Source organism: Photinus pyralis, unplaced genomic scaffold, assembly GCF_008802855.1.
Source record: "Photinus pyralis isolate 1611_PpyrPB1 unplaced genomic scaffold, Ppyr1.3 Ppyr1.4_LG3b, whole genome shotgun sequence".
Lineage (NCBI taxonomy): Eukaryota > Metazoa > Arthropoda > Insecta > Coleoptera > Lampyridae > Photinus > Photinus pyralis.
Window position 1 is genome coordinate 2,493,875 of NW_022170510.1, and position 24,559 is coordinate 2,518,433.

The 24,559-nt window shown below is 37.2% G+C and overlaps 1 protein-coding gene across 4 annotated transcripts in view; it reads right to left on the minus strand.

Moving 5' to 3' along the window:
- The window catches only part of LOC116166911 (glucose dehydrogenase [FAD, quinone]-like), a 361,388-nt gene that overhangs the window by 268,587 nt on the left and 68,242 nt on the right, over positions 1-24,559 (minus strand). For 3 of the 4 annotated variants that reach the window (XM_031482116.1, XM_031482117.1, XM_031482118.1), the window contains one exon: positions 22,277-22,393. The exons of the other annotated variant lie outside the window; for it this stretch is intronic. In XM_031482116.1, the coding sequence (XP_031337976.1) occupies positions 22,277-22,393 (117 nt within the window). The remainder of the gene's footprint in view (positions 1-22,276; positions 22,394-24,559) is intronic. 4 annotated transcript variants of the gene reach the window in all.

Consider the following 24,559-nt stretch of genomic DNA (forward strand, 5'->3'; position numbering starts at 1 on the left):
CCAAGTCCCTAATTTCACGCACTCTCTCTACAACATAATTCTGAAGTCTATATTCATAACAGATGTTGTTCAACTTTCTAGAGAAAGTCATCACAAAACATTTTTTTAAATTTAGTTCCAAATTGTTCTCCTCAGACCACCCCAACAATAACTCAAGATCCCTTTGCACACTTTACAATCATTAGCACTGTTTATATCAGTAAATATTTTTAAATCGTCCGCATATATTAGTGAGTTGCATTTAAAAATAGATGCAATATCATTAACAAAAATGGAAAACAATAGTGGCCCCAAATTGGAACCCTGGGGAACACCGCTTGGTGACACATATGCAAAAGATGTGTACCCATTTACAACGACACACTGTTTCCTATTGGCCAAATATGATGAGACAACATCAATAAGGTTTTGATTTACACCCATATTACGCAGCTTGTTTATTAAAATGGGATGCTGAAGTCTATCGAATGCCTTACTAAAGTCTGCAAAAAATACATCTACCTGTTTGTTAACATCCATTGCGTTAGATACATATTGGGTAAAATTGACCAAATTCGTACAAGTAGATCGCCTTGGGATGAATGCGTGTTGATCCTTCGATAAGAAGTTCATGACAGAAGTGAAGATTTTTTCGTGTAATACGCACTCAAACACTTTCGAAAAATTATTGAGCAGAGATATTTGTCTATAGTTAGTAATGTCCGCTGGATCTCCCGATTTCAGGATTGGTATCACTTTAGCGCACTTCCACATTACCGGAAATTCCGATGTACGAATGATAAGGTTAAATAAATGGGTTAGAGGTTTCACTAAGACCGGCCAACAATCCCTTAGAATGAACGATGGAATTCCATCCAATCCAGCGGTGCTTTTTGACTTAAGTTTCTTCAGAGACTTAATGACATCTTCCTCGCTAACTAGAGTAAAGCACATGTAGTCTAGTGATTTGTTGGGCAGCTTTTGGACCGTATTGATTAGTGGTGTAAATATGTCTTGGAAATGCCTAGCAAACCCATTAACAATACCTTCTGGAGAAGCCAAAATTTCGGTACCAAATCGCATTTCCCCTGGAATCCTCGTAGATTTCTTCATGGAATTAACAAGTCGCCATAAGGCGTTTGGATTTTGTTTCAAAGTTTGTTCGGTGCAGTTGATATAAGAACTCTTGGCGTTATTAATCATTCGCTTTAATTCCCGCCGTTCTATTTGGAATGATTCTTTGTCTCTCACTTTCCTGGTTTTTATGTATAGCGCTCTGGATCTTTCTTTAATACGTAATTGTCGCACTATATCACCGTTAAACCAAGGAGGATACTTTAATTGGTTTCTGCTTCCAGCTGTCTTTGGGACAAATTGGTCTAAGGTGGAATACACATTCTGGTACAAATATTTACAAGCAGTATTGACATCAACACAAGAATAAAGGACTTCCCAATCGATGTTGGCCATAGCAGTATACAACCCAAAATAATTAGCCTTCTTAAAATTGTAAGACGGTGTTAACTTCCGTTGGAAGTTTATTGATTTGACTTTGCTAGTTACTTGCAACAAAGACATTAAGGGTGGGTGATGGCAATCTACCTTCACTAAAGGCTGAATGTCCTGCATAACATCACATGTTAGCGTTTTAGGTACGATAATAAGATCAAGAATGCGATTATTTATATTGACAACTTTATTGATTTGAACATAATCTCCGAAATCTAGAAAATTTTTTAATAGCACGTACTTTTCACTCCCTAATACAGCAGATCCCGCAGATTTACTATTACAGGCGAAATACTCTGGAATATTAAAATCACCCGTAAAGATGACGTAAGCCTCCAGATACAACACCTCCTCCAATGCATGAAAGAGCTCTTCGTACGTAGCAGCAGCCGTATTCGGTGGTATATAAGCATTCACAATGATTAAGTACTGATTGGCATTTAATTTTAATTTAACCAGAGTTATTTCAAGTTCGTCTAAGGTTCTTGGTAAATTTATTTTCGTGGAAGAGAAGTTATTTCTTACCGCCACCAAAGTGCCTCCTCCTTTACGCGCTACGCGATCGTTACGATAAAGTGTATAGTTTCCAGAAAACATTTCCAAGTCTCCGATATCACTACATAACCACGTTTCGGTGAGACAGATAACATCAAAGTCAAATAGATGCACGTTATTTAAAAGTTCGTTTGTTTTAGTTCGTAAACCGCGCACATTTTGGTAATATAAGCAAATGGTGAAAGTATGGCACTGCTGGGAATCACTTAGTTTTTTGGTGGTTGAAGTTTAATTATTGTTGGGCGATTGTTTATGAACTTCAAGGTTAAATTCTCTTCTCCATTTTTAGTGCGGGTTGCAATTTCTGCAATGACACTGTTCAGTTGGTCTCTCTGCATTTTGGTCCTATCAGCACCAATTTTTATTTCGCTTGGAAGTTTATCCTTGTTACGTAGCAAATCCCGAGCATACTCCGATTTTTCAAACACCACTTTAATAGGCCGAGGTGTTTCCCCTTTTCTTCCCAAACGAAACATAGTTTTAATTTTTGCATCGCCAACAATGGGTGCTACAACGGCATCAACTTTGACAAAATCTTCATTTTTCCTTTCCTCACTACTAATGGTGGTTGGCTCCTTGAGATTAAATACAATGATATTCGAGGATCTGTATTGCCTATCTTGAATTTCATCCAAAATAGCCTGATGATCGTCCATCGATTTGTTTTTTAATGTAGCTACTTCCGCTTTTAGATTCACATTCTCCTTTTCCAGGTAAATAAGGCGATCGTTTATCTTGCCAAATTCAATTGAAAACATATTCAGCATTTCCGCCTTAAATGTTGTAAAGATGGAATCCATCAAGGATTCAATCTGGTTAATCGACTTCCCAGGAGCCACATCATGATAAGTACCCCCTGCGTTTTCCTCAGAAACTGATTCCACCATACAACCTTTACAGACCCATCCAGTCGTAGATTTTTTCTTCTTTTCATTAAGGAAGAAAGCAAAATCTGTGTCCGAGAGACCTGTACACGCGGCATGGTACCATTGAAGGCATCTTTGACAGCGAATAAAGCTGCTTGAGGGATTAATCAGATTTGCGCACTTTCCACAAAAAGTAGACATCTTTTTAATTTCCAGTACAATTTGTATTTATTGTGTACAGATAATATTTACGGTAAAGTCTTCATATCAATTACCATGAGTTCACATAGCGGTTATCACCCACGCGTTTGATTATGGAATTTGACACACGTACCTTATAAATGTACAAAGGCAAAATTCACTGCAATTATTATATGTATGGCCCGATTTTGATTAAATAAAGGAGTAACTTAAACAAGAAAAACCGTCCGTAATTTTAATTCAAAAAGAAATGGTCTTTAAGCACAAATTTTAAAGTTACTTTAGAGCGTTTAAAACACGTCCGAACTGACTGACTGACTGTAACGTTTTTAAAGAAAGAGAAAAGAATTTGTGCACCGTCCACTACTGTGCAGAATAGCAACTTTTACCCCGATAAGTGATAAGAAATTTATTCTACGTTGTCATCTGAGTAATCCTCTGTTCGGTGACCGCTCACCTTTAAATAATCAACGCTTTAAATTGTGTAACAAATGCAAAAGGGGTTCTTACACGATGAGGTACAGGAACTTCAAGGACTATATTGCAGCTCATTTGGGAATATGTTTGCAGTGGCGGCTGATCCTAAACGGCCTTCCGTGAAGACAGCAACCAAAGTTGTTCGACCAAAGCAAATAAAATTTCTGTATTACATTCAGAAAAATGTTAAAATGATACACGAAAATCCGCATGCTTGATTATTGTAAATTAAAAAAATATCTCACACAGAGAGACCCTCTTCGAAGGACTACTTCCTATAAAAACTGAGGAGTACATGCATTATTCTTTACTGCTCATAAAAACAACCATAAAGACGTTAAGATAGATACTTACGATTGTAAAACAAAGATGACAAACCATTTACACCAAACAGATGCCTACTGTGGAGTATATACAGAGTGAGTTTCTTCCGATGCTTAGTATGGGGATCTCCTAAACCGTAAGAGATACAAGGACGGCAAAGAAATTGCAGAATTTTATTTAGATTAAGATTCCCTTTCAAAGATTCTTGCAGAAATTGGTATTTGATTTTGCTTAGAATGTTATTTAGTAATTTCCATTATTATTATTATTATTATTGTATAATTTTTTTTTTCTTACGTGTATCTTTGATATTTTATGTCATTTACTTCTAACAATTTTGTACACCACTTTAATTTTGATTAAATTGTCCTGTAATTGGATTTTGTAATCTGTAGGGCAATAAATTCTTATTATTATTGTCGGTGTTTCTTGTGAGAACTCAGGTCTAGCCTGGTTAACTAATCGCACGGATTAAAATCAAGTAACGATTAGTGTCTGTGTCTGTGTGTGGTGAAGTTATGTAGGGTCCTAAAAAAAAAATAAAAGAAATAAATAAATAAAATAAAAATTCACACCCTCACATTGGAAATCTAGAGATAGTATGTATTTCATACTTACCAACATAGCTATTGATGGGCACAATAGCCAACGCTATCAGGAAAGAGGAAAACAAAACAAAACAAAAAAAATCATTATAATAATTCCTGTAATTTTATTAAATGGAGTTTATCGTGTAAGTGTTTCTTTGGCTTTGCGTTTGGGTTGAATACGAGTGGGTTGTGATAACGTGGTGTGTTTCTGTGAAGAAGGAGTTTTGTGTTTTTTAGCTGTGCTAGGACGTGTAATTTTATTGGGTGGACCTGTCTTTGTGGTACATGTTGCCTTACTTGTATTTATGGTGTTTTCTTGTTCTTGAGGTTGTATTTGTGTGGTTGCTTGGGTTTTTGGTGAAGATATTGCAGTATTTTGTGTGGTGCTGTTAAGGTTTCTGCGCTTCGGTTGTATACGAGTGGATTGTTTCTGAGAAGAAGGAGTATTGTGTTTTTTAACTATACTAGGGCGTGTAACTTTATTGGGTGGATCTGTCTTTGTAGTGCATGTTGCGTTACTTGTATTTATTGCGTTTGTTTGTTCAGGAAGTTGTGTTTGTGTGGTTGGTTGAGTTAAGAGTGGAGATATTACAGTATGTTGTGTATCATGTTGTGAGTCTAAAGTGCTGTTTAGGCTTTTGCGTTTGGGTTGAATACTAATGGGTTGTGGTAATGTGGTTTGCTTCAGAGGTGAACCTCTGATTGTAGTATATGTTGTATCATTTGTTGTACTTGTTTGTTCGGTAAGTTGTATTTGTGTGTTTGTTTGGGTTAGAGGTGGAGATATTACAGTATGTTGTGTACCGTGTTGTGAGCGAGTACTGTTGTTTACATGTATACGCTGTGGATCATTTCTGTATGTAGTATCTTGTGTTATGTTTAGAAATTTACGAACAATATGGCATGTGTTGATAATGACTGCTTTTTGTAAATGTTTGTATGTGTTTTTGTCTAAACCTAATAGTTGTAAATTGTGGTGTATTGTCTTTGGTATAACTCCAGTAGCACTAAGAATAATGGGAACTATAACAGTAGATTTCATTCTCCATTGCGTCTTAAGCTCGATAGCTATATCGGTGTATTTGCGGTGTTTTTCTGCATGTGTTTTAGTTAAGTTGTTAGTGTTGGGGATGGCAATGTCTATAATACAAATGGATTTTTGTGTTTTATCTATAAGTGTAATGTCTGGTCTATTATTGTGGATAGTTTTATCTGTGAGTAGTGTCCTGTCCCAAATAATTTGTGTGTGTTGTTTTCGAGTATGATCTGTGGCGTGTATTTGTAGTATGGTGTCGTATCTGTTATGAGATTGTGTTTAAGTGCTAATTTTTGATGTATGATTTTAGCTACCTGATCATGTCGATGTTTGTATTCAGTTTGTGCAAGTCGTGTGCATGCCGATATTATATGTTGGATTGTTTCTGATGTTTGTGAACAAAGTCGACAAGAATCATTTGTCACTGTTTTATCTTTATGTATGTGCTTTTTATAGTTGCGTGTGTTAATGACCTGGTCTTGTATTGCTAACATGAAACCCTCAGTCTCCGGGAAGACATCACATTCAGCCAACCAACTGTGCGTTGCTATAGAGTCAACACAATCCTGGCCAACCTCTTGTGGAAATCGTCCATGTAAAGGCTTTTGGTTCCATGTCTGTATGTTATTTGTGATGTATGTAAGTTTGGATGTGGGTGGGAGAACATTAGTTTCGTGTAGGTTAAGTGGTGTGTAAGATTTGTCTGCATATGTTACTGTTTTGTGTAAGACTGAAGTATCTGATTTGTTATAAAAAGTATCTGATTTGTTATAAAAGTATTGTCGTAAATGGTGTATTTGTGTTTGGTGTAATAGTTTTATATCTGTAAGTCCTCTACCTCCTTCCGAACGAGGAAGGTAAAGTCGTATAGTGGAGGAGTGAGGGTGATGTATATGGTGTTTTGTTAATAATGTACGTGTGTTTCTCTGTATTTGTTCTAAATCTGTATTTGTCCAACGTATAATCCCGAAAGAGTATGTAAGCACTGGTATGGCATAAGTGTTAATAGCTTTCATTGTATTTCTACCGTGTAATTTTGTTTTAAGTATACTGCGTACTCTTTGTAGGTATTGTGTGATAAGTGTTTGTTTTATACTCGTATGTTTAATATGTGTATTTTGCTGAAAACCAAGATATTTATAAGTTTCATTCTCGTCCATGGAATTTATTAAATTACCCTGTTCTAGCTCATAATCTAAAAGTTGTCTTTTACCAGCTGTGATGTGTTGTGTTTTACATTTATCAATTCCAAAGTCCATTTGTATGTCACCTGAGAATGTTTCGGTAATGTGTAGAAGGTGATTAAGTTTTATGCTTGTGGAAGAGTATAATTTAAGATCGTCCATGTAAAACAGGTGTGTAATGTTGTGATGTATTTCGTGGTTGTGTTTAATATTGTACCCAAAGTTAGTAGTGTTTAACAAATGTGAAAGTGGATTAAGAGCAAGACAAAACCAGAGCGGACTTAAAGAATCGCCTTGAAAAATTCCTCTTTTAATTTGTATTGGGTCAGTAATAAGTTTTGTGTCGTTTAGTGTAAGTGTTAACGTAGTGTTCCAACATGACATTATGTAATTGAGGAATTGTGTAATATTGTTGCTGACTTTGTATATTGAGAGTACTTGTTGTAACCAAGAGTGTGGTACTGAATCGAATGCTTTTTTGTAATCAATGTATGCAGTGTGTATGTTTCGTTTGTTATGTCTGGATTGTTCAAGTATTACAGAATCTATAATGAGTTGCTCTTTACAGCCTCTGGAACACTTGGTACACCCTTTTTGTTCTTCGTATAAAATGTTGTTATCAGTACAGTGTTGGTATATTTTGTTGGTAATGCATGATGTAAGGATTTTGTATATTGTAGGAAGGCATGTAATTGGTCTATATTTAGATGGGTCTTGTGTATTGTTGTCTTTTGGGAGCATGTAAGTGATACCTTGTGTAAAGAATGCAGGAGTGCGATCTGGTGAATTAAGAAGTTCAGTAAATTGTTCCGCAAGGTAAGAGTGAGTGTAGGTAAAATATTTCCACCAAAAGTTGTGAATGTTATCAATGCCTGGACTTTTCCAGTTATGTAAGTGATTAATAGTTTGAATGATGTCTGTTGTAGTGATGTTTGTGTTATTCATAGGAGTAATGTATTCAGTGCGTGTGGTTTCTGTGGTAATCCACGGGGCGTGTGGATTGTGTTTAATGTCTTTGGTCCATAAGTCAGACCAGTATTGCTGGAGTGAGTGTAGAGATGGTGGAATGAGTTTTTCATTAGTGCTGTTTTGTGTTAGTGATCTGTAAAATAGTTTTTCGTTATGTTTAAATTGTGTGTTATGGCGCTTTCTGTCTGCAGTTTCCCTATAGCGTTTTAAACGGTTTGTGTATATTGATAGTTTTTGTGTGAGTTATGTTCGTTATAGTTTGTATTTTGTTCTCGTGTGGTGTGATTGTTTAGTTTTGTAGTTATGTGTTGTACTTGTCGTGTTAATTTTGAAGAACGAGTTCCTTGTATGTATTGTGTAATTAGACCCAAGTCACGTCTGATGTCATCGATGCGATTAATCAGGCGTTTTTCCCAAGCCGGGGGTGAGCGCTTTTTTGTTGTGTGGTGTTCTTTGTTTGTTGTTATTCTTGAACCGTTACATCTAGAAACTGCAAACGCACCGCAATACACAACAAAGTGTAGTTGATGTAAGCTTGTGTTATCGTTAATGTAATTTGGTAAAATGTGATCATTTAGTGTTTTTGAGAGTGTGCGTAATTTTGTAGTGTGACTTTGTTTAGGTATTCGTGCTCTTTGTGTTGGGTCAGTGTTTGAGAATTCTAACAATGCATTGTCAAATTCTTTTTGAAGGGATGTGAGTGTTTGGTTTATGTGATTATTTGTATCTATCGATTGCTGGGGTGTCGCAAATATCTGTATTTCAGTGTTGTTTAGAACGGGTGTATTATCTTGTACGATTATTATTATTATTATTATTATTATTATTATTATTATTATTGTAGCTCTACAAACAACGAAGTTATGGTCAAAAAACCCAAAAATGTCATTTTCAAAAATGAGCTGGCGCTCATTTCTTTTCAAAGGTTTCAAAAAGTAGTTTTAACAAACGCTTAGTAATTTGTCCTTAACTTGTTGATAGTTCTTATTGCTTATTGATGCTATGTTGCATTTTTATGTCATTTGATAATGAAAAAATTACCAAATCATCAGTTAAGGCATCGGACAGACGGACGGACGAACGGCCATAATGGCGCCTTCCAAAATGAGTTGGAAAATAAGCCAAAACTACTCAACTACCTTTCGAAAAAAATTCCCCTTATTTGGTGGTTTTGTCCGAACGTCTGTGTGTCTGTTCCTCGTCTAACTAAAGAATGAAAAGGGACAGCGATTTCAAACCTTCGCCAATCGATTTCTATGAGTTCTACAATCTACAGTGATATTTAATATGAGCCGTTTTAAAAGTCTGGTGTCCGAATGCCAGCTTTCGCGTTTTACAGTATACGATTTATAAACCTTTTGAGCCGGATTTCTATGTGACGCAAGGGATGCAAAAAATTATTTTCGCAACTAGTCAGGGGGAAATTTCTGAAAAAGGCTCTCTAAATCTTGTCGTCTTTCGGTGACTTTGAGCCCCCAAGGCACGTCGTTGAACGTTTTGGGTACCTACTTTACGGGTAGAATAACAAATAGTACACACGACGACACCGTTTCGGCAGACTTTCGATTCATATTAGGGGTCTAAATGCCAATATGCGGCAAAAAAACGTCAAAAATTCGCAGTCGTATCTCTTTCCTGTATTACAAGATGTTATTTTTTGATTGAAAAAAATGAATTGCGTTATTTATAGCCATTTTTACTTAAAATTTCACTCTTCACTCGTGGGACACGTGTCACTCGTGGGACACGTGTCATACTGCAAGGTATCAGAACATATTCCATATCCATATCCATATCCGCATCCAATTCCCAGAGAGAACGTCAAATTTAGTACTACTTGCTTTTTTGATATGAATATTCGTTTTCGTGATGTCTCGCAAAGTTGGCGGATTAAAGGAAAATGTAAAACAAGTTAAAAGAAATTAATCGTAAACGATTTACAAAAAGGGCATTTCCACTTGCATTCATTTCCCATTTGTAAGATGCAACTTCTGTTAAAATCGTAAAAATCCGGTCACAAATAGCAAAGATAGCGTTGCATATGTGCAATCCATTATTGACGTGCTACTTCAATTTCAGTTTATAAGAAGAATCTTACCCTAAAATTTTAGAAGAATTAGTCTACAAATAACGAATGTGGGTCTGAGCATGCGCAATAATTGTTTTGCGTATTTTTATTGGAACGGATTGCGCATGCGCAAAACAAGTTATTTGATTTGGCATTAGTTTCGAGGTGCCTACATACAAAACAAACGGAGACAGACACACGGGCAAACGGCGATACAACATAAGAAACGATCTCGAGATAATACAATAAACGGCATAAGTGTAAAATTATAGTACATGAAAAAATAGAGCCATAACTTTTTTCTTAAGCGGCACAGAAAAAATTCCTTTCTTGGTGCAAGCCTCGACACCATAACGAAAACAAAATAGCGAAAAAAGTAGAACAATAGCTCTTAAGATAAAGAACTGGTAGCGTCCAGACAGACGGACGGACGGACAGGCGGGCGGGCAGACGGACGGACAAACGGACGGACAGACGGACGGACAAAGTGGCCACAATAGCGCATTTTTGTAGAAATGCGCTAAAAAAGTCAAAAGTCACCAGAACTAATTTGCAATAAGAAGCCTTCTCATTTCTGATATAGCCACCAATATAAAGATAAATGCTTGTCGATGCTTTTATAAGTGCCAATATCTATTTGTTAATGGACCTATGCATTCCAAACACATAAGTTGTCGTATTGCGTTTAGCTAAAAAATGGGACTACTATTTGAAATAATTTGAAATAAAAAGTCTGGAAGAATCTGAATATAATTAAAAAGAATTTAGAAATGAAATATTTATTATTCCAATGTACTTAATTTTGGTCATTTTTGTAATGGCCAGTTGTTCGTCTGATGCGGCAAGAGATTATAAGTTCTATTTGATTTTTGTAATCGTAACGTTGGAAATGGAAGAATCACGAATGTCGGGTTATCGCGGTCATACATGTATTACCTACTTTTTGTTTTTGGAGATACACAATAAATGAGAATAGAAAATCTAATAATTATTGCAGTACGCGTAGGGAGAACGCACACTGACCTTTCCATTACAGCGTGTTAATCTAGTATGGGTAACTATTTCCAAATTCATCAATCCGTGCCGAATAGCACATTACAATTTTCCAAACCTTTGGCAAAAATTTTCTCGTAAATTTTATCGTAGTAACGTAGTAGCCGGAGAAGGCGAATTTGTTTTAAGTAGTTTTCCATATCACGGAAGATACAGGTGCACCAACAAATAAAAATAAAACAACTATTTTGACTCATCAAACTTTGAGATGAGTGTGACCAACGAAATTGACCTCACACTTTAATCAATGCTTCCAGTACGCAGTAGTTATATTTTTCCCTCTTACGTCTAATGATAGCTTCAAATAACTAAATTGATAGGTAAAAGAATCGGCGAAATAAAAAAGCTCGGCGAAACGTTAGGAAAAGTAAAGACGATTTTTTCTCTAGTTTTTTAAAAGCAGTATTTTCATTCCAGAACCAAAATGTTTAACAGACTGAATAGCCTAAGCCTCTTATCAATTTCGATATAAGAATTGATTACACGCAAAACCGGGATCTAAAACAACTTAAAAGTGTAATTTTCATAAACTCCAATTTTTGGCGGATTTCACGTATACACAAAAAAACGACCCTATATCATTTATCCTTTATACTGCAAGTTATAAATATCCCCGTGGGAGCACTTATTTGTTACATCTTCCTTTTTTCGTTCTGTGCCTTTATCCAATATGAAACAATAAGTAAACATAATAAAATAACCTTTATTTTATTATCCATGCTCATTTTGGTGTAAGTAATTATAACAGTCTTCGCAAAAATACACCCAATTTTAATTACGAGCTCCATATATTAAAGAATTTCGAGATTAAAATTACAGTATCTAACTAAAAGGAGAAATTAATACTAGACGCAAATGAACTCTAACTTCTAACATTAAATTGTACAAGATATTTTCTTGTACTCTGTCACAATGATCAACCGATTCTCAGATACCATTCAATGTATTGTTCATTTCATTGTTAAATGTAGGTCATATCGGCAAGAAAATGGAAAAATATTCATTTCGAACCTATAATTTTGAATTTTTTCATGCTTTCCTTTCCGTGAAAATGCTGCTCACTTTAATTTATACGTAATCCAAATGACACATGTTTGTGATTAAAAATACATGAAAGCACACCTTTGGTGTCCACTTCCCTGCATATGGCGAGCCTTTATTGCTCTTCGGTATGAGATTAAAATCAGCATATTGCATAACTATCTCTGAAACACCACACCACAATTTCTTCTTCGGAAAACTTCTGACAATTCTAGTTACTAGCGAATTCCAAGTTTTATCTAACTACCATTACATGTATTTTTAAGGATAATTAGCACTAATACTAACTAAAAATAATAAAAGTTATTGTTTAGATCAATAGCGACAATTCCAAAATTATGTACAATTTAGCGAGTATTCGCGAGGGCAATTTATTAAATAAAGCGACTAACCTTTTACGGTTGTTTTCCAAAACTCTCTGATGCTTTCTTCCTTGATAAATGTCTATTAATTGATAAGTCCATGCATGCGCACAATATAAACAAACACAACACAAATAATATAATAAATCTCTAACATACCGCCCACCTGAGTTTTATGAAGATCAAACTCATTAACACACCCGAGGTAAGGGTATGAGGTTACATGCCGGACGTTTAAAAGTTTTGCCACCAACACGCACTGTGGCTACGCGCACAACATTGTCTTCTCCTGGGTGGATATCAACAATTAACCCAAGAGGCCATGAAAGAGGAGAAGTGTTTAAATCGCGAATATACACTAACTGACCAGTTGCAAGATTATTTGAAGGGTTAGTCCATTTTGAGCGTTGCGTAATTGTGTTCAGATAGTCGCTTGACCATTTTTTCCAAAACGATGTTACCATCTGGCGAATAAGCTGCCAGCGTCGTAGAGCAGGGGTATCTACAGATATTGGACGTTCAGGCGGAGATACGAGAGGGCCTCCAATAAGGAAATGTCCTGGCGTTAGATAATCGGTACCATCAGTGGGGTCGCTTGTAATTGGAATGAGCGGACGACTATTCAGTACGGCCTCTATGCGACAGAGTAATGTGCTCAATTCCTCCAGCGTAAGGATGGTTTTACCAACTTGTCTAATCAGTACGTTCTTAGTAGATTTAACGGCGGCTTCAAATAATCCTCCAAAATGAGGCGAATGAGGAGGATGAAAGGACCATTCGATTGACAATGATGCCATAGCAGTAACTATAGTTTCTTCGTTGTCGCGAAGGAACTGGATACACTCCTTTAAGTTTCTGGCAGCGCCGACGAAATTGGTACCACAATCGGAAAATAGGCGTTCGGGTAAACCACGACGCGCAACAAAACGGTTCAGGCATGCAAGAAAGGCCTCCGTGCACAGGGCAGACACAAATTCCAAATGCACAGCTTTGGTGCTGGAGCAAACAAAAACACATATGTACGATTTCAAAATGCAGCGAGAGCGCCTATTGCTTTCGCGGGTAGATATTGGTCCTGCAAAATCTACACCTGCCACGATAAATGCGCGTAAGGCTGGCTTCACTCGATGCCCTGGCAGATTGGACATGAAAGGTTCTATGGGTTTAGCGTTGAAGCGGCGACAATTTAAACAACAACGAATGCGCTGGCGTAGTAATGATCGGAGTGAAAGTATCCAATATTTTCTTTGTATCATGGACAAGGTGGTAAGTAGACCGGCGTGCAACATATTTCTGTGATAATGATCGCAAATCAGAGGAGCTAAAAAACTAGACTTGCTTAAAAGGACCGGATGCATCATACTGTGGGGCAAACTGGATTTTGCCAGGCGACCGCCCACCGTTAAGCGTCCTCGTTGATCCACTTGAGGAGCAAGCGCGATAATGCGTTGTGAAGGGCTTTGGCCTTTCCTAATTCGGAGTAAATCGTCTGAGAAATCTTCCATCTGGGATATTTTAATGGCGACGTCCAAGCTCTCTTGCAACTCTGAGGGTTTTAAAGGACCTGTTCGACGAACTTTGTTTCGCGTATTGTGCACAAATCTGATAACGTAGGCGAGTGAACGGATCAAGCGAGTATAAGATGAAAATCGTTTCAGGGATGAAAATGGATCATCTCGTATTTCTATGTTTGTAAGGATGAAATTCGGTTGATCGTCAACTGTGGTAATGTTTGGTGCGACAAGGGTGGATATATTAGGTCCGGTCCACCATAACGGATGATTCATCAATGAAACGATGGAAAGTCCTCTTGAAGCGCAATCACTTGGATTGTTATTGGTGCTCACGTGACCCCAGCGACCAACGTTTAGTTCTTGAATTTGTGCGACTCGATTAGCTTCAAAAGTAGGCAGCGAGTGAGGCGACTTGCGTAGCCAAGAAAGCACCGTCGTAGAATCTGTATATAGGCGAACTTCAGCAAATCGATGAGCCGATGTAGATAATATGAATCTCGTCATCTTCGCACATAGCAATGCAGCGCATAATTCTAAGCGCGGGACGGATTTAGTCTGCAAAGGTGCTACTTTCGTTTTAGCCATAATTAAATGAGACTGGGCGGAATCGGTGTTATAATGGTAAGCACAACAGGCGTATGCTGTTTTTGAAGCATCGGCGAAACATATGAGTAAAGAATCTGGCAGGTTTCTAATATGGCGAGGTATTCTTATATCTGCGAGCGAAGGAATCTGTGAAGAGAACGCATTCCATTCATCGGATAATGGTGGTATGAGTTGTTGATCCCATTCTGTTTTGTTGGCCCATAATTTTTGAAGAAAACACTTCATCCACAAGGTGACCGGAGCCAACCATCCCATCGGATCAAAAGTGCGAGCAACGAATCCTAAAATATTTCTTTTTGTCAGCGGTCCAGTGAAAGGCACAATTCTGTATCGGAACAAGTCGCTATCGGGTTGCCAAAGAAGACCAAGAACCTTAAAGGCAGGATCGGTTGTATGGAAAGCGATGGGAGAGTCCAGCTTATCTTGTTCTATCGATGTGAGCACTTCTGGATAATTAGAAACCCATTTTCGTAATCGTGCCTCTTCAATAGTGTTAGCACCAGTTACGATATTATCGACGTAGGTATCGTTCTCAAGCACAGCAGCTGCTGCTGGAAATCGATGGCGTTCGTCCGATGCAAGTTGCAGTAAAACTCGAATTGCGAGGAATGCAGAAGGCGTAACACCGAAAGTGAGTCGATGCATTTCGTATTCGGCGATATCGTCATCAGAATTCGCACGGTAATAAAAATGGTGATAAATACGAAATTCAGGATTCAGTAGTATCTGCCTATACTGAGCGCGGATGTCACTGATAAGAGCGACGAGCGGAAATCGAAATGATAATAATACGGAGGCGATGTCTCGTTGCAAGCGTGGACCAGCAAGTAAGCAGTCATTAAGTGAACGTCCATTTTCATCTGGTGCTGACGCGTTCCATACGATACGACAAGCAGAGCTTGAAGTGTCGCCTTTCAAGACACAATGATGAGGTAATATGTATTTGGCGGGTGTACTTGCGGGGGTGGCGTGACCTAGTTCTAGATACTCGCGCATCTGCTGATGGTAAGCGGCGGCTAGCGGCGGGTTGCGACTCAAACGACTTTCCAATGACAAAAAACATCCTCTGGCTACTTCTCGATTGTTTCCTAATAGCATAGCGGTACTATTTTGTGATACAGAAGAAGTAAAAGGAAGCGAAACTGAATAGCGTCCGGACGGATCGCGGGAGTGCGTTGCAACGAAGTGATCTTCACAGAAAGCTTCCTCAGGCGACTTGAATATTAAACTGGGAATCTCTTCAATTTCCCAGAAGCGGGTGAGTGTCTTATGCGCGTCTTGAAGAGCTAAGATAGATGCGGGAACCATTGCGGTGTCATCAGAAGGGGATGATACCTCTCCAAGCGCTATCCAACCGAAGGATGATTTCAGCAAAGAAGGAAAGCCTCTGCGAAATGAGTCGGGACCTTGCATGATAATATCCAAGTAAGCTTGAACTCCAAGTAAAATGTCGACGGCGCCGGCTTTATCGAATAATGGATCCGCTAGAAATACTCCTTCGCAAACGAGACGTTCCTTAACGTATATAGGCAAATCTATTGCGGGAATTTCACTGCTAAGCGATTTTAATACCAGAGCATTGCAACTGTAGGAAACGTCTTCGCTGGCCAATGAATGAATTTTCAGCGGGAAATTCCCGTAGCGTTTAATTGACGAGTTCCCTATTCCTGAGACAGACTTTTGCTCCGTGTCTGGAGTGTAGTTTAATCCCAATTTATGAATTAAGCGAAGCGTACATGCGGTAACTTGCGATCCATTGTCTATCATAGCGCGAACAATATGGCGGCGACCAAAAACATCATACACAGCGCAAGAGACTGTGCCTAAAAGAGTAATGCTGGCAAGGTCTCGATTCTTCGTAAATTTTACAGACGGACAGTTAACGGCTGCAGATGTAGGTATGAACTCGTTGAAGTGGATGAGCGTGTGGTGTCGTTTTTGACAACTGCGGCACGAAATTAAGGATTTGCAGTCACTAACCATATGCCGACACGAAAAACAGTTCAAACATAACTTATTCATTTTGATAAAGTCAAAACGCTCCCTTACAGATAACATTTTAAAATTATCGCAATTATATAACTGATGAAAATTCTTGCAATAAAAACAAATAGTAGATGATGACGTGCCAGTTCTTATTGCGGGGGTTTGTGTAGTATTTGGCCTCGATAAAAATATTTGTTCCGTTTGGGTAACGAAAGCTTTAGTTTTGTGATAAGATGGGGCTTTGCATTCATCGGTATGCAATTCTTCACTTCTTGCGCGAATTTGTATAAAATGAAATAGCTCCTCAGTAGTAGCATCCAATTCGTCCAAATCGAAGGCCTGTTGCGTTTTAAAATCAAGGTTTTCGTAGGATAGTTGGAAAAGCAAAAAATCTTCCAGCGATGCTAAACCTGCATTACGTAGCGATTGCGTTGCAGCAACATGTAATTCCAAATAATGCGTATAGTTTAACTTGGTATTCACAGATTTATAATTTAATAATTGTTTGACATTGTATGCGGCCAGACGGCGTGGATTTTCATATCTATTAACCAATGCGGCAAAAGCATTCAAATATTCCTTATCGTCAACAGAATAGTTGGCGATAAGGCTGTGAGCTTCGTGCGTGAGGTGAGTCTTGAGATAATTAAACTTTTCAACGTTTGACAATGAGGAATTATCATGTATCATCGATTTGAATAAACCATAAAAATTAGTCCATTCAGATATCAATCCCGAAAAGGTAGGTAACTTAATTTTTGGTAGGTGCGAAGAATGGGACATTTGCGGTTTAGCGTCGACGGAAGCCGATGACGATTTACTTAAACATGAAAGTTCTATGGAAGTTATTAAATCGTCGTAATGCACTGCGTCGAAGTTTACCTCCAGATCTGAATTAGATAACTCAGAATTGTAAATGATGATTTCTTCTTGCAACTTATCGAGATAATCTCTAAATCTTTGCAACTGGCCTTGAATGGATATTAATTTAAGGTTACTTACTTTACTGCGCGCTTCATCATTGATACGGGTTAGTTTGGCGAAAAATGCGGCACATTTATTTCGTAAAGCGATATAGGCGGGAGTAGCACTCACATCACTTTCTTTACGAGTGTTAGGCATAGCGAAATGTCTTTACAAAAGCGAAAAGCGACACAATAACAAAAAATTCACCCAACGCGAACACTAAAACAACGTCCCTATCCGGCTCGAATTTGTTTAGATCAATAGCGACAATTCCAAAATTATGTACAATTTAGCGAGTATTCGCGAGGGCAATTTATTAAATAAAGCGACTAACCTTTTACGGTTGTTTTCCAAAACTCTCTGATGCTTTCTTCCTTGATAAATGTCTATTAATTGATAAGTCCATGCATGCGCACAATATAAACAAACACAACACAAATAATATAATAAATCTCTAACAGTTATATATTTTATTTCATAGCAGATGGCATTTTAATAGGTTTGAATGAGTAGGCTTGAAGGGTAGATAAAGTGATCACTTTAACAGCAAGAGTACATAAGTGAAACAAAGTATTGTGCATTCCAATGACATCTGTTATTCGTATTAAAAATGGGACACGGAGTACGATAAAATGAGGTTCAGAACAGAATATAATATTGTTTCCTTGGAAACGATGGGGGAACCTAGCTTACTATTAGTTTTCCAATGATTTCTGTTGCGTCTGCTATAAAATAAAGTTTTGTATTATACAAGACAGTAAAGGGAATCTAACCATCTCGAGAAAGTTAATTCACTCGATGGTCAAAACATCCATTTATCGTCTTGTATAATAAATAACTATTAGACAGTTTAACTGTGAAACCCCTTCGTGGGCTCTGTAATATTAACTACTCCGTATCCAGTAGCATTAATCACAATTCGTATTGTTAACGAGGTTGAGGATATTTTTAGTTTTGGTTTTGGTTTTTGGTTTTGATATATGAATAAACGTTTAGGTATTCCTGTACTTGGTTTTGTTACATGAATAACCCTTTTGGTTTAGGAAACTGTCTTCTATTATAAGTATAAGCCTATTCTATGATCATTGTATCCATGCTGACATTCATTCTGCAACGATTTTAGCAAAATTGATATATGTGAGCATCTCACTCACACGCGTGTAACGACGTTAAAATAACAAGCGCGTGTAACCTAAAGTTACTTCAGATCGCTATCTCGCCTCGCTTTGGCTCGTATCCTTTGTTGGAAGCTTTCACGCACGCGGTTTAGAGTAGATATATCGTGGGTCTACTTACGAATTAACACTGTTACTTTCTTTATAAACGATCGAGTATTTCTTGGAATTGTGTAGATCAAGAAAATTTTGTTCATAAAATTTTATTCATTATCAATGGGCTCATTAATCCGTTTGTGGCAGTTTGGATATGATTTATTAGGCTGTTCATTTATTTTAGAAAAGATAAAGGTGATTGTTTAGAAATAATTCCAGGAAATGTTGTATACGTGCAAATTTGCGTGCTGGCGTGGCGGTCGTCGAATTGGTTTGTTTGTTACCATGGATTTATGATTTGTTATCAAATCGTTAGTCAATCTAATAGTAGGGGAGCTAGCACGAAATCCACTGAACGAGAATGATCAAAATTTTAACCGATGGAGTTCCATTTTGCCCTATCAGAGTATGCTAAAATCGATCGTCTGCCGCCTCAGGTCATACGACTTAAGGCGCTGCGGGTACTTCTTGCGGTACCAATTCTGAAAGGTTGTTTTTCGAGAAAATAAGTTATACACCAAATGAAAACGTTGATAATAGCTCTTAAAAAAATATTTTAAAAAATCGCGCACATTTGATAACTCCGTAAAAAAACAATTCTTAGTCGGTTTTTCACGAACTTTCTACGGATATAACTAGGTTACGGTTGGATGAATGAAGCTGATTTTTTTTACAGACTGATGATAGGTACTACTAAGGACTTTTATCTTATTATCTTAACACTATAAGATATCTTATAATTAGAGAAAAAATTTAAAAAAGAAACACTCTCATAGTCATTGGCTGTACCTATCATTAGTCTATAAAAAAAATCAGCTTCATTCATCCAACGGTAACGGTAATTTTGATCATTCTCGTTCAGTGGATTTCGTGCTAGCTCCCCTACTATAAATAGGAAAAACAATTTAAATACTAGAGGACGCGCAAAGAATACGATTTTTGCCAAGTTCGATGCCAGACGCCTTTTGCTTAGTTTCGAAGCCCAGTTGCTGTCCGTAGAAGTAATTTCTTCCGTACAATTTTCGGGGCCTAGTCTGTAGTCGTTCTGAAGAAGTTTTTGTTGCCAGACGTTAGTAACGAAGTTATGTTGCTGTTATAAGAAAAAGGAGTTTGTTTTGCCAGTTCAAGACTGAGGATGTGGTGGAGTTAGAAGAAAATTGTTATCAAGTTCGGGAGTCATTTATCAACTCCAATTCCTAGTTTGTTTTCGTTGTATTAGAAGAAGGCGGAACACGGACGGCGATTTCAAGTTGTCGATGAGTGTTTTGCGCCAACGAAAGATAAGCATCATCGCTACTACAACTGTGTCGGGGAAATAAAACCAAGTTCTTTGTGTCGCGTGTTATCATGTGCATTTGTTTCTGTTAAACTAATTAGTGTTTTGTGTGTTCGAACTGTATTCGGATACGTGTGGAGCAGGAGCGTGTAGGCTCGACTGCGGCAGAGGTCCCTGGTTCGAATCCGGATTTGTGCATGGATATTTGTAATGTATAGTGGGTTGGGTTGGTAGAGCAGCCCTTGGCTGAAACCCGCCCAAATAAATAAATAAATAAAATAAACAATATAAAATAAATATTTTGACTCGAAAACTGTAAGTAATTTTATGTATTTCTTGGTAACTGTTATAATGTTTGTATTTGAATACTCATGTGGGTTTTGGTTATTCGGACATTGTGGTCCAATTGTATTTTAACAGGACTGTAATGGTTATTTTCATGTATGCTTGTAAAATGAATTTCATTTGTGTAAAAGTTCGCAAGTTCTGTGTTCATTCGGACCCTTTAACGACGAAAACAGAATCTTTTGCTCTATTACGAGTAATTTTATTGATTCTCCCAAAGATCGACTGAAGTGTTTGTCAAAATTTGGTATAACACCTTTAGAATTTAAGGATTTTGATCTTGACCACTGTCTGCTGGGAATTAAATTATTCTGCTGTCTCGGGGTGAGGATCTGTTAAAAAAGTGTTATTGACCTGAAGTTCAAAGACCACAGCAATCATGGAATTACGAATAATCAACCCACCTAATCAAAATGTATCCTAGTATAACGTTAATATAATTTCATTTTATTTACCTTATTCTTAAATTATATTCCAGATATACTATTTCCTATGGCGCGTCACAAATTTAAAGTAAGTTAAGTCTTGGCGGATTTCGTAATTCAGCTGTCTAAAAATGCATCGGAAAGCAAAGCGCACATGTACCTTTTACTTTTCGCTTCTTCCTGTTATGTACGTGTAAGTGCACATAGTAAACAGTTGTTAAATAATTCTTGAAATTAAGTTGACAGCTCCAAGTGTAGGTGTACGTATAGGTAGATATCGTATAATATGATAATATTACCGGTTGGTTTTTTAGTGAGATCTGTCACCATTGTGCGAAAAGTATCGCTTTCAACGCTCAATGTTAAACGAAAAGTCAACGTTTCGCCCACTTTTGTAAGGGGCTTCATAATTTTTGAAATTACGTTGACAGTATGTCGCTCCAAGTGAAGGGAAGCCCCTTACGAACATTTTACACGATCCTATCCCGTAAGTCGCTCGCATATTAATGACTATGGCCGTGGAAGCCTCCACTTTGACATTTATCCTAATACGAATGAACATGGCGAAATAATACCGCAGGATTAATTTTCTTAAATTACTGCTCAAGGTGCATGGAATATGTTGCTGAGTAAAATGTATAAATGTACAATTTTGATTCTTTATTGAAAAAGTGATAGTTAAAAAGACGAGTATTAGTCTCTCAACTTTGAAAATAGCGTTATGGTATTGGAAAGGTGAAATTCGCTTTTATTCTCTCGATAATAGAGATAACTATAAAACCGAAAACCTTTCCTTGTGTGGTGTAAATATATGTTTCTATGAAAACAAATAGTCCCTAGGGAATACCCGTGTATTTACGCAGAGAAAAAATAATTAGCTCCAGATAGGTACTGGCGAAAATGCGCTCAAAGTTAATGGTGGGTTTATACAATCATTATCATTAGTTCACTATCGTTACATCATCATTACGAAATAGCCAACGGAAACAAATGTATAGTTTTTTTGGTTGCCAACTATTTTTTAGTGATCTAATATGATAATGATTTTGTATAAACCCTCCATAAAATAACTAAGTTTAGATAATTATTGGGGAAGTTTAGACGTAAATATTTTTGGCAATATCGTCAGATGATTACAATCTCAAGTAAGCCCCTTTAATTACGTTGCAATTCAGTGTCTGGAGGTATGCCGATCTGCACAATAAAGTTGGTATCAGATTCTCTTGAATATCAATTCATATCTCAGTTACCTATCTAATTTCGCTTGTAACGATCAAACCTCTGGGAATTTGCGACCCTCTTAGTAATTCTAAGCAAGGTTTATTGAATACGAGTATATGTAGTTATTTCTTTAATTCTTTCTTTGTATCTAGTAATCATAATTTTGTACTCGGTCGACTAATCTAAGAATAATTTAGAAATCCACTTTTGAATTGTTACCTATACCAAAACAAAGCTAATTCATACATTACAAACACACGGTGGTAAAGACACTCACAGTGTTTTCGAATGGCTAGGTCTCTACAGTGCATTACGGTAAAGTCATTAAGCGATGCGCATGTTACCGTTGAGTCTAACACTAAAACAAGGCAACAGTTTCAAGGAATGCTTTGTTGTGCGTGCACAGAGAATGAATAGATACTAGAAATAATTCCTATCGCGAAGATGCTCACCTGGGACGAGATCGATCTGCGTAGAGTCGCTCTAGGTGATGAAGTTTCAACATGTTGATAGCTCGCTGCACTTTGGGAGTCATATTGGAATCGATCGTAGTCGGCCCACTGCGCACACTACCTACCACCAGCACGCATTAGCCCAAACGAAGTTATAAAATTAAACGTCATGCACACCCAAGTGTATGAGGTGTTATTAAGACTGTCCGTTTTGTCTTAATTCGTAGAAGCGAACGTGCTTACAAAAGCGTGAATACTAAAACTATTGTGTGTGAATCGTGTCTGTGGTGGTATTATAGAGGGTTGTGAAGAAAAACCATGCAGACGACAAAATAAACTAAGCCTATTTATCTTTGTCAGCTGGATAGATCTTTGTTAGCCGTGCACTACAGCTTTAATAAAATTTGGGTAACGATAAATAAAATTACGTTTCCGTACGTAGAGTAACGTAAACATTTTCGTTACTCTGTTCCGAATTAGGGAAGCGGAAATCTATTGTACCCTACGGGCATGTGACATTCAGTCAACAACGACTCAGGTGTAATCGGGACAGCTCATGTTCCTTGTGCTACAGATTAACTGAATCGTTACCGAAACTCTCTCAACCCTACGTTGATGTAAAAGTGACACAAATTAAATCGAAAACTGAATTCCAAACTGTAGTACGAACATGTAATCAGCAGCTTTAGCTTTTTAAGTGAAATAAATACTCGTTTGTATTATCAAAACCAATTGAGATACATTTCATTTTTAGTGCTTGGACCGAAAGACATAAAGAGATCAAAAACCGATAATCCACAAATCAAATCAATTTGTAGAGATACCCTACAGGAGCAGCTGCACTTTCATTTCGAACCTACCCTGCTGCTCTAGTGAGATTCTTGGATCCAATGCCAATAAAAGCGAGTTGGTGTCAGTGTCACCCACCAGATTTGCAATATGATACAATATAAAATAAAGTGTCAAAATTGGTGACGACAACTAGAGCGACAATGGCAAGGTGCCTGAGAATAAGTGCATGTAACGACGAATGGAATAGGCGTTCTAAAGTTAAAAAAAAGTGCAGTGGTGAAACCCAAGGACGATTTAGACGTAGACGTAAAACTGCATTGCAAAATAGATAAAGAAGGTCTAAATGCTAGAGGGGCAAAAACAATTCTGCTGATTGTCCGTTTAATTTTGGTTGTTGTGGATCGCTTGTAATAGATCGATGTACTCGTAAATAATGCTGTGTTTATTTCGTCCGACAGGATGAAATTTTGGACACCCTAATTAAGATGGAAAATTTGTAATTAAATTTTACTATTTGTTGTTGGTCCCATGCGACGGCATGGAGATTATTGTGCTAAACGAAAAAGGGGTCAAGGTTGTTTTTGTGTACATTTTATTTAACGTAGATATTTCCGGGAATTTTGTTTGGTGTAAATTTGTTATGTAAATGTTTAATTTAATTGTGGATGTGATCTATCGCCTTTTCTGTGTAGTTAAAAGAGATGAAATTTTATTTTTTTCCTAGAATTTTATGTAAATGTTTAATTTAATTGTGGATGTGATCTATCGCCTTTTCTGTGTAGTTAAAAGAGATGAAATTTTATTTTTTTCCTAGAATTTGCACCGGTAGCTTGGTAGGTGGGTTGGGTTGTGAAAGAAGATGGCAGGACGAGTTGGCTTTATTTTTGATTTTTCAAACTAAAAGTTTTAACACATTAGGGTAACTACTGACTTGTGAAAGAACATACCTAAACCAGGCGCTGGCGTGAAATATTTAAAAATTATTTTAACCACAACCACAAGGTTTTAGAGTAAAATTTTGCTTAATGTGACTACGTTGCGAGATCAAATATCAAATTCCCTTTCCACTAGGTAACATTTCCAGCGCCTGCTTTAACTACGGCAAAACAAGTTTGTACATTCGGGCAATACCCGCGTATTTTTAAACTTTACATTTTGAATTAAATTAAATGAAGTTTCTGCTACAAATTTAAGTTTGGATTTATTACTTAATATCTGATAACAAATTGATTTAGAAAAATAATCGACCTCTATTTTCTTGATCTAATAACGTACGTTGAGGGAAGAGTCTTTGTTGTCAACTGTGTATGGTTGGTTGTTGTAATTTTTATTATTGGAAGAAGGGTTGCGTCGCTTTTAGCCAAAGTCAACGCAGTACTAAGTTTCGTTGAAGATTTAAAATCAGCTTTTGCTACGTTCCGCACCGAGTTACGATTCTTTGAAGAATTTATTCGCTTCTTGCGATTTTCATTTTAATTTTCCGTGTTTTCC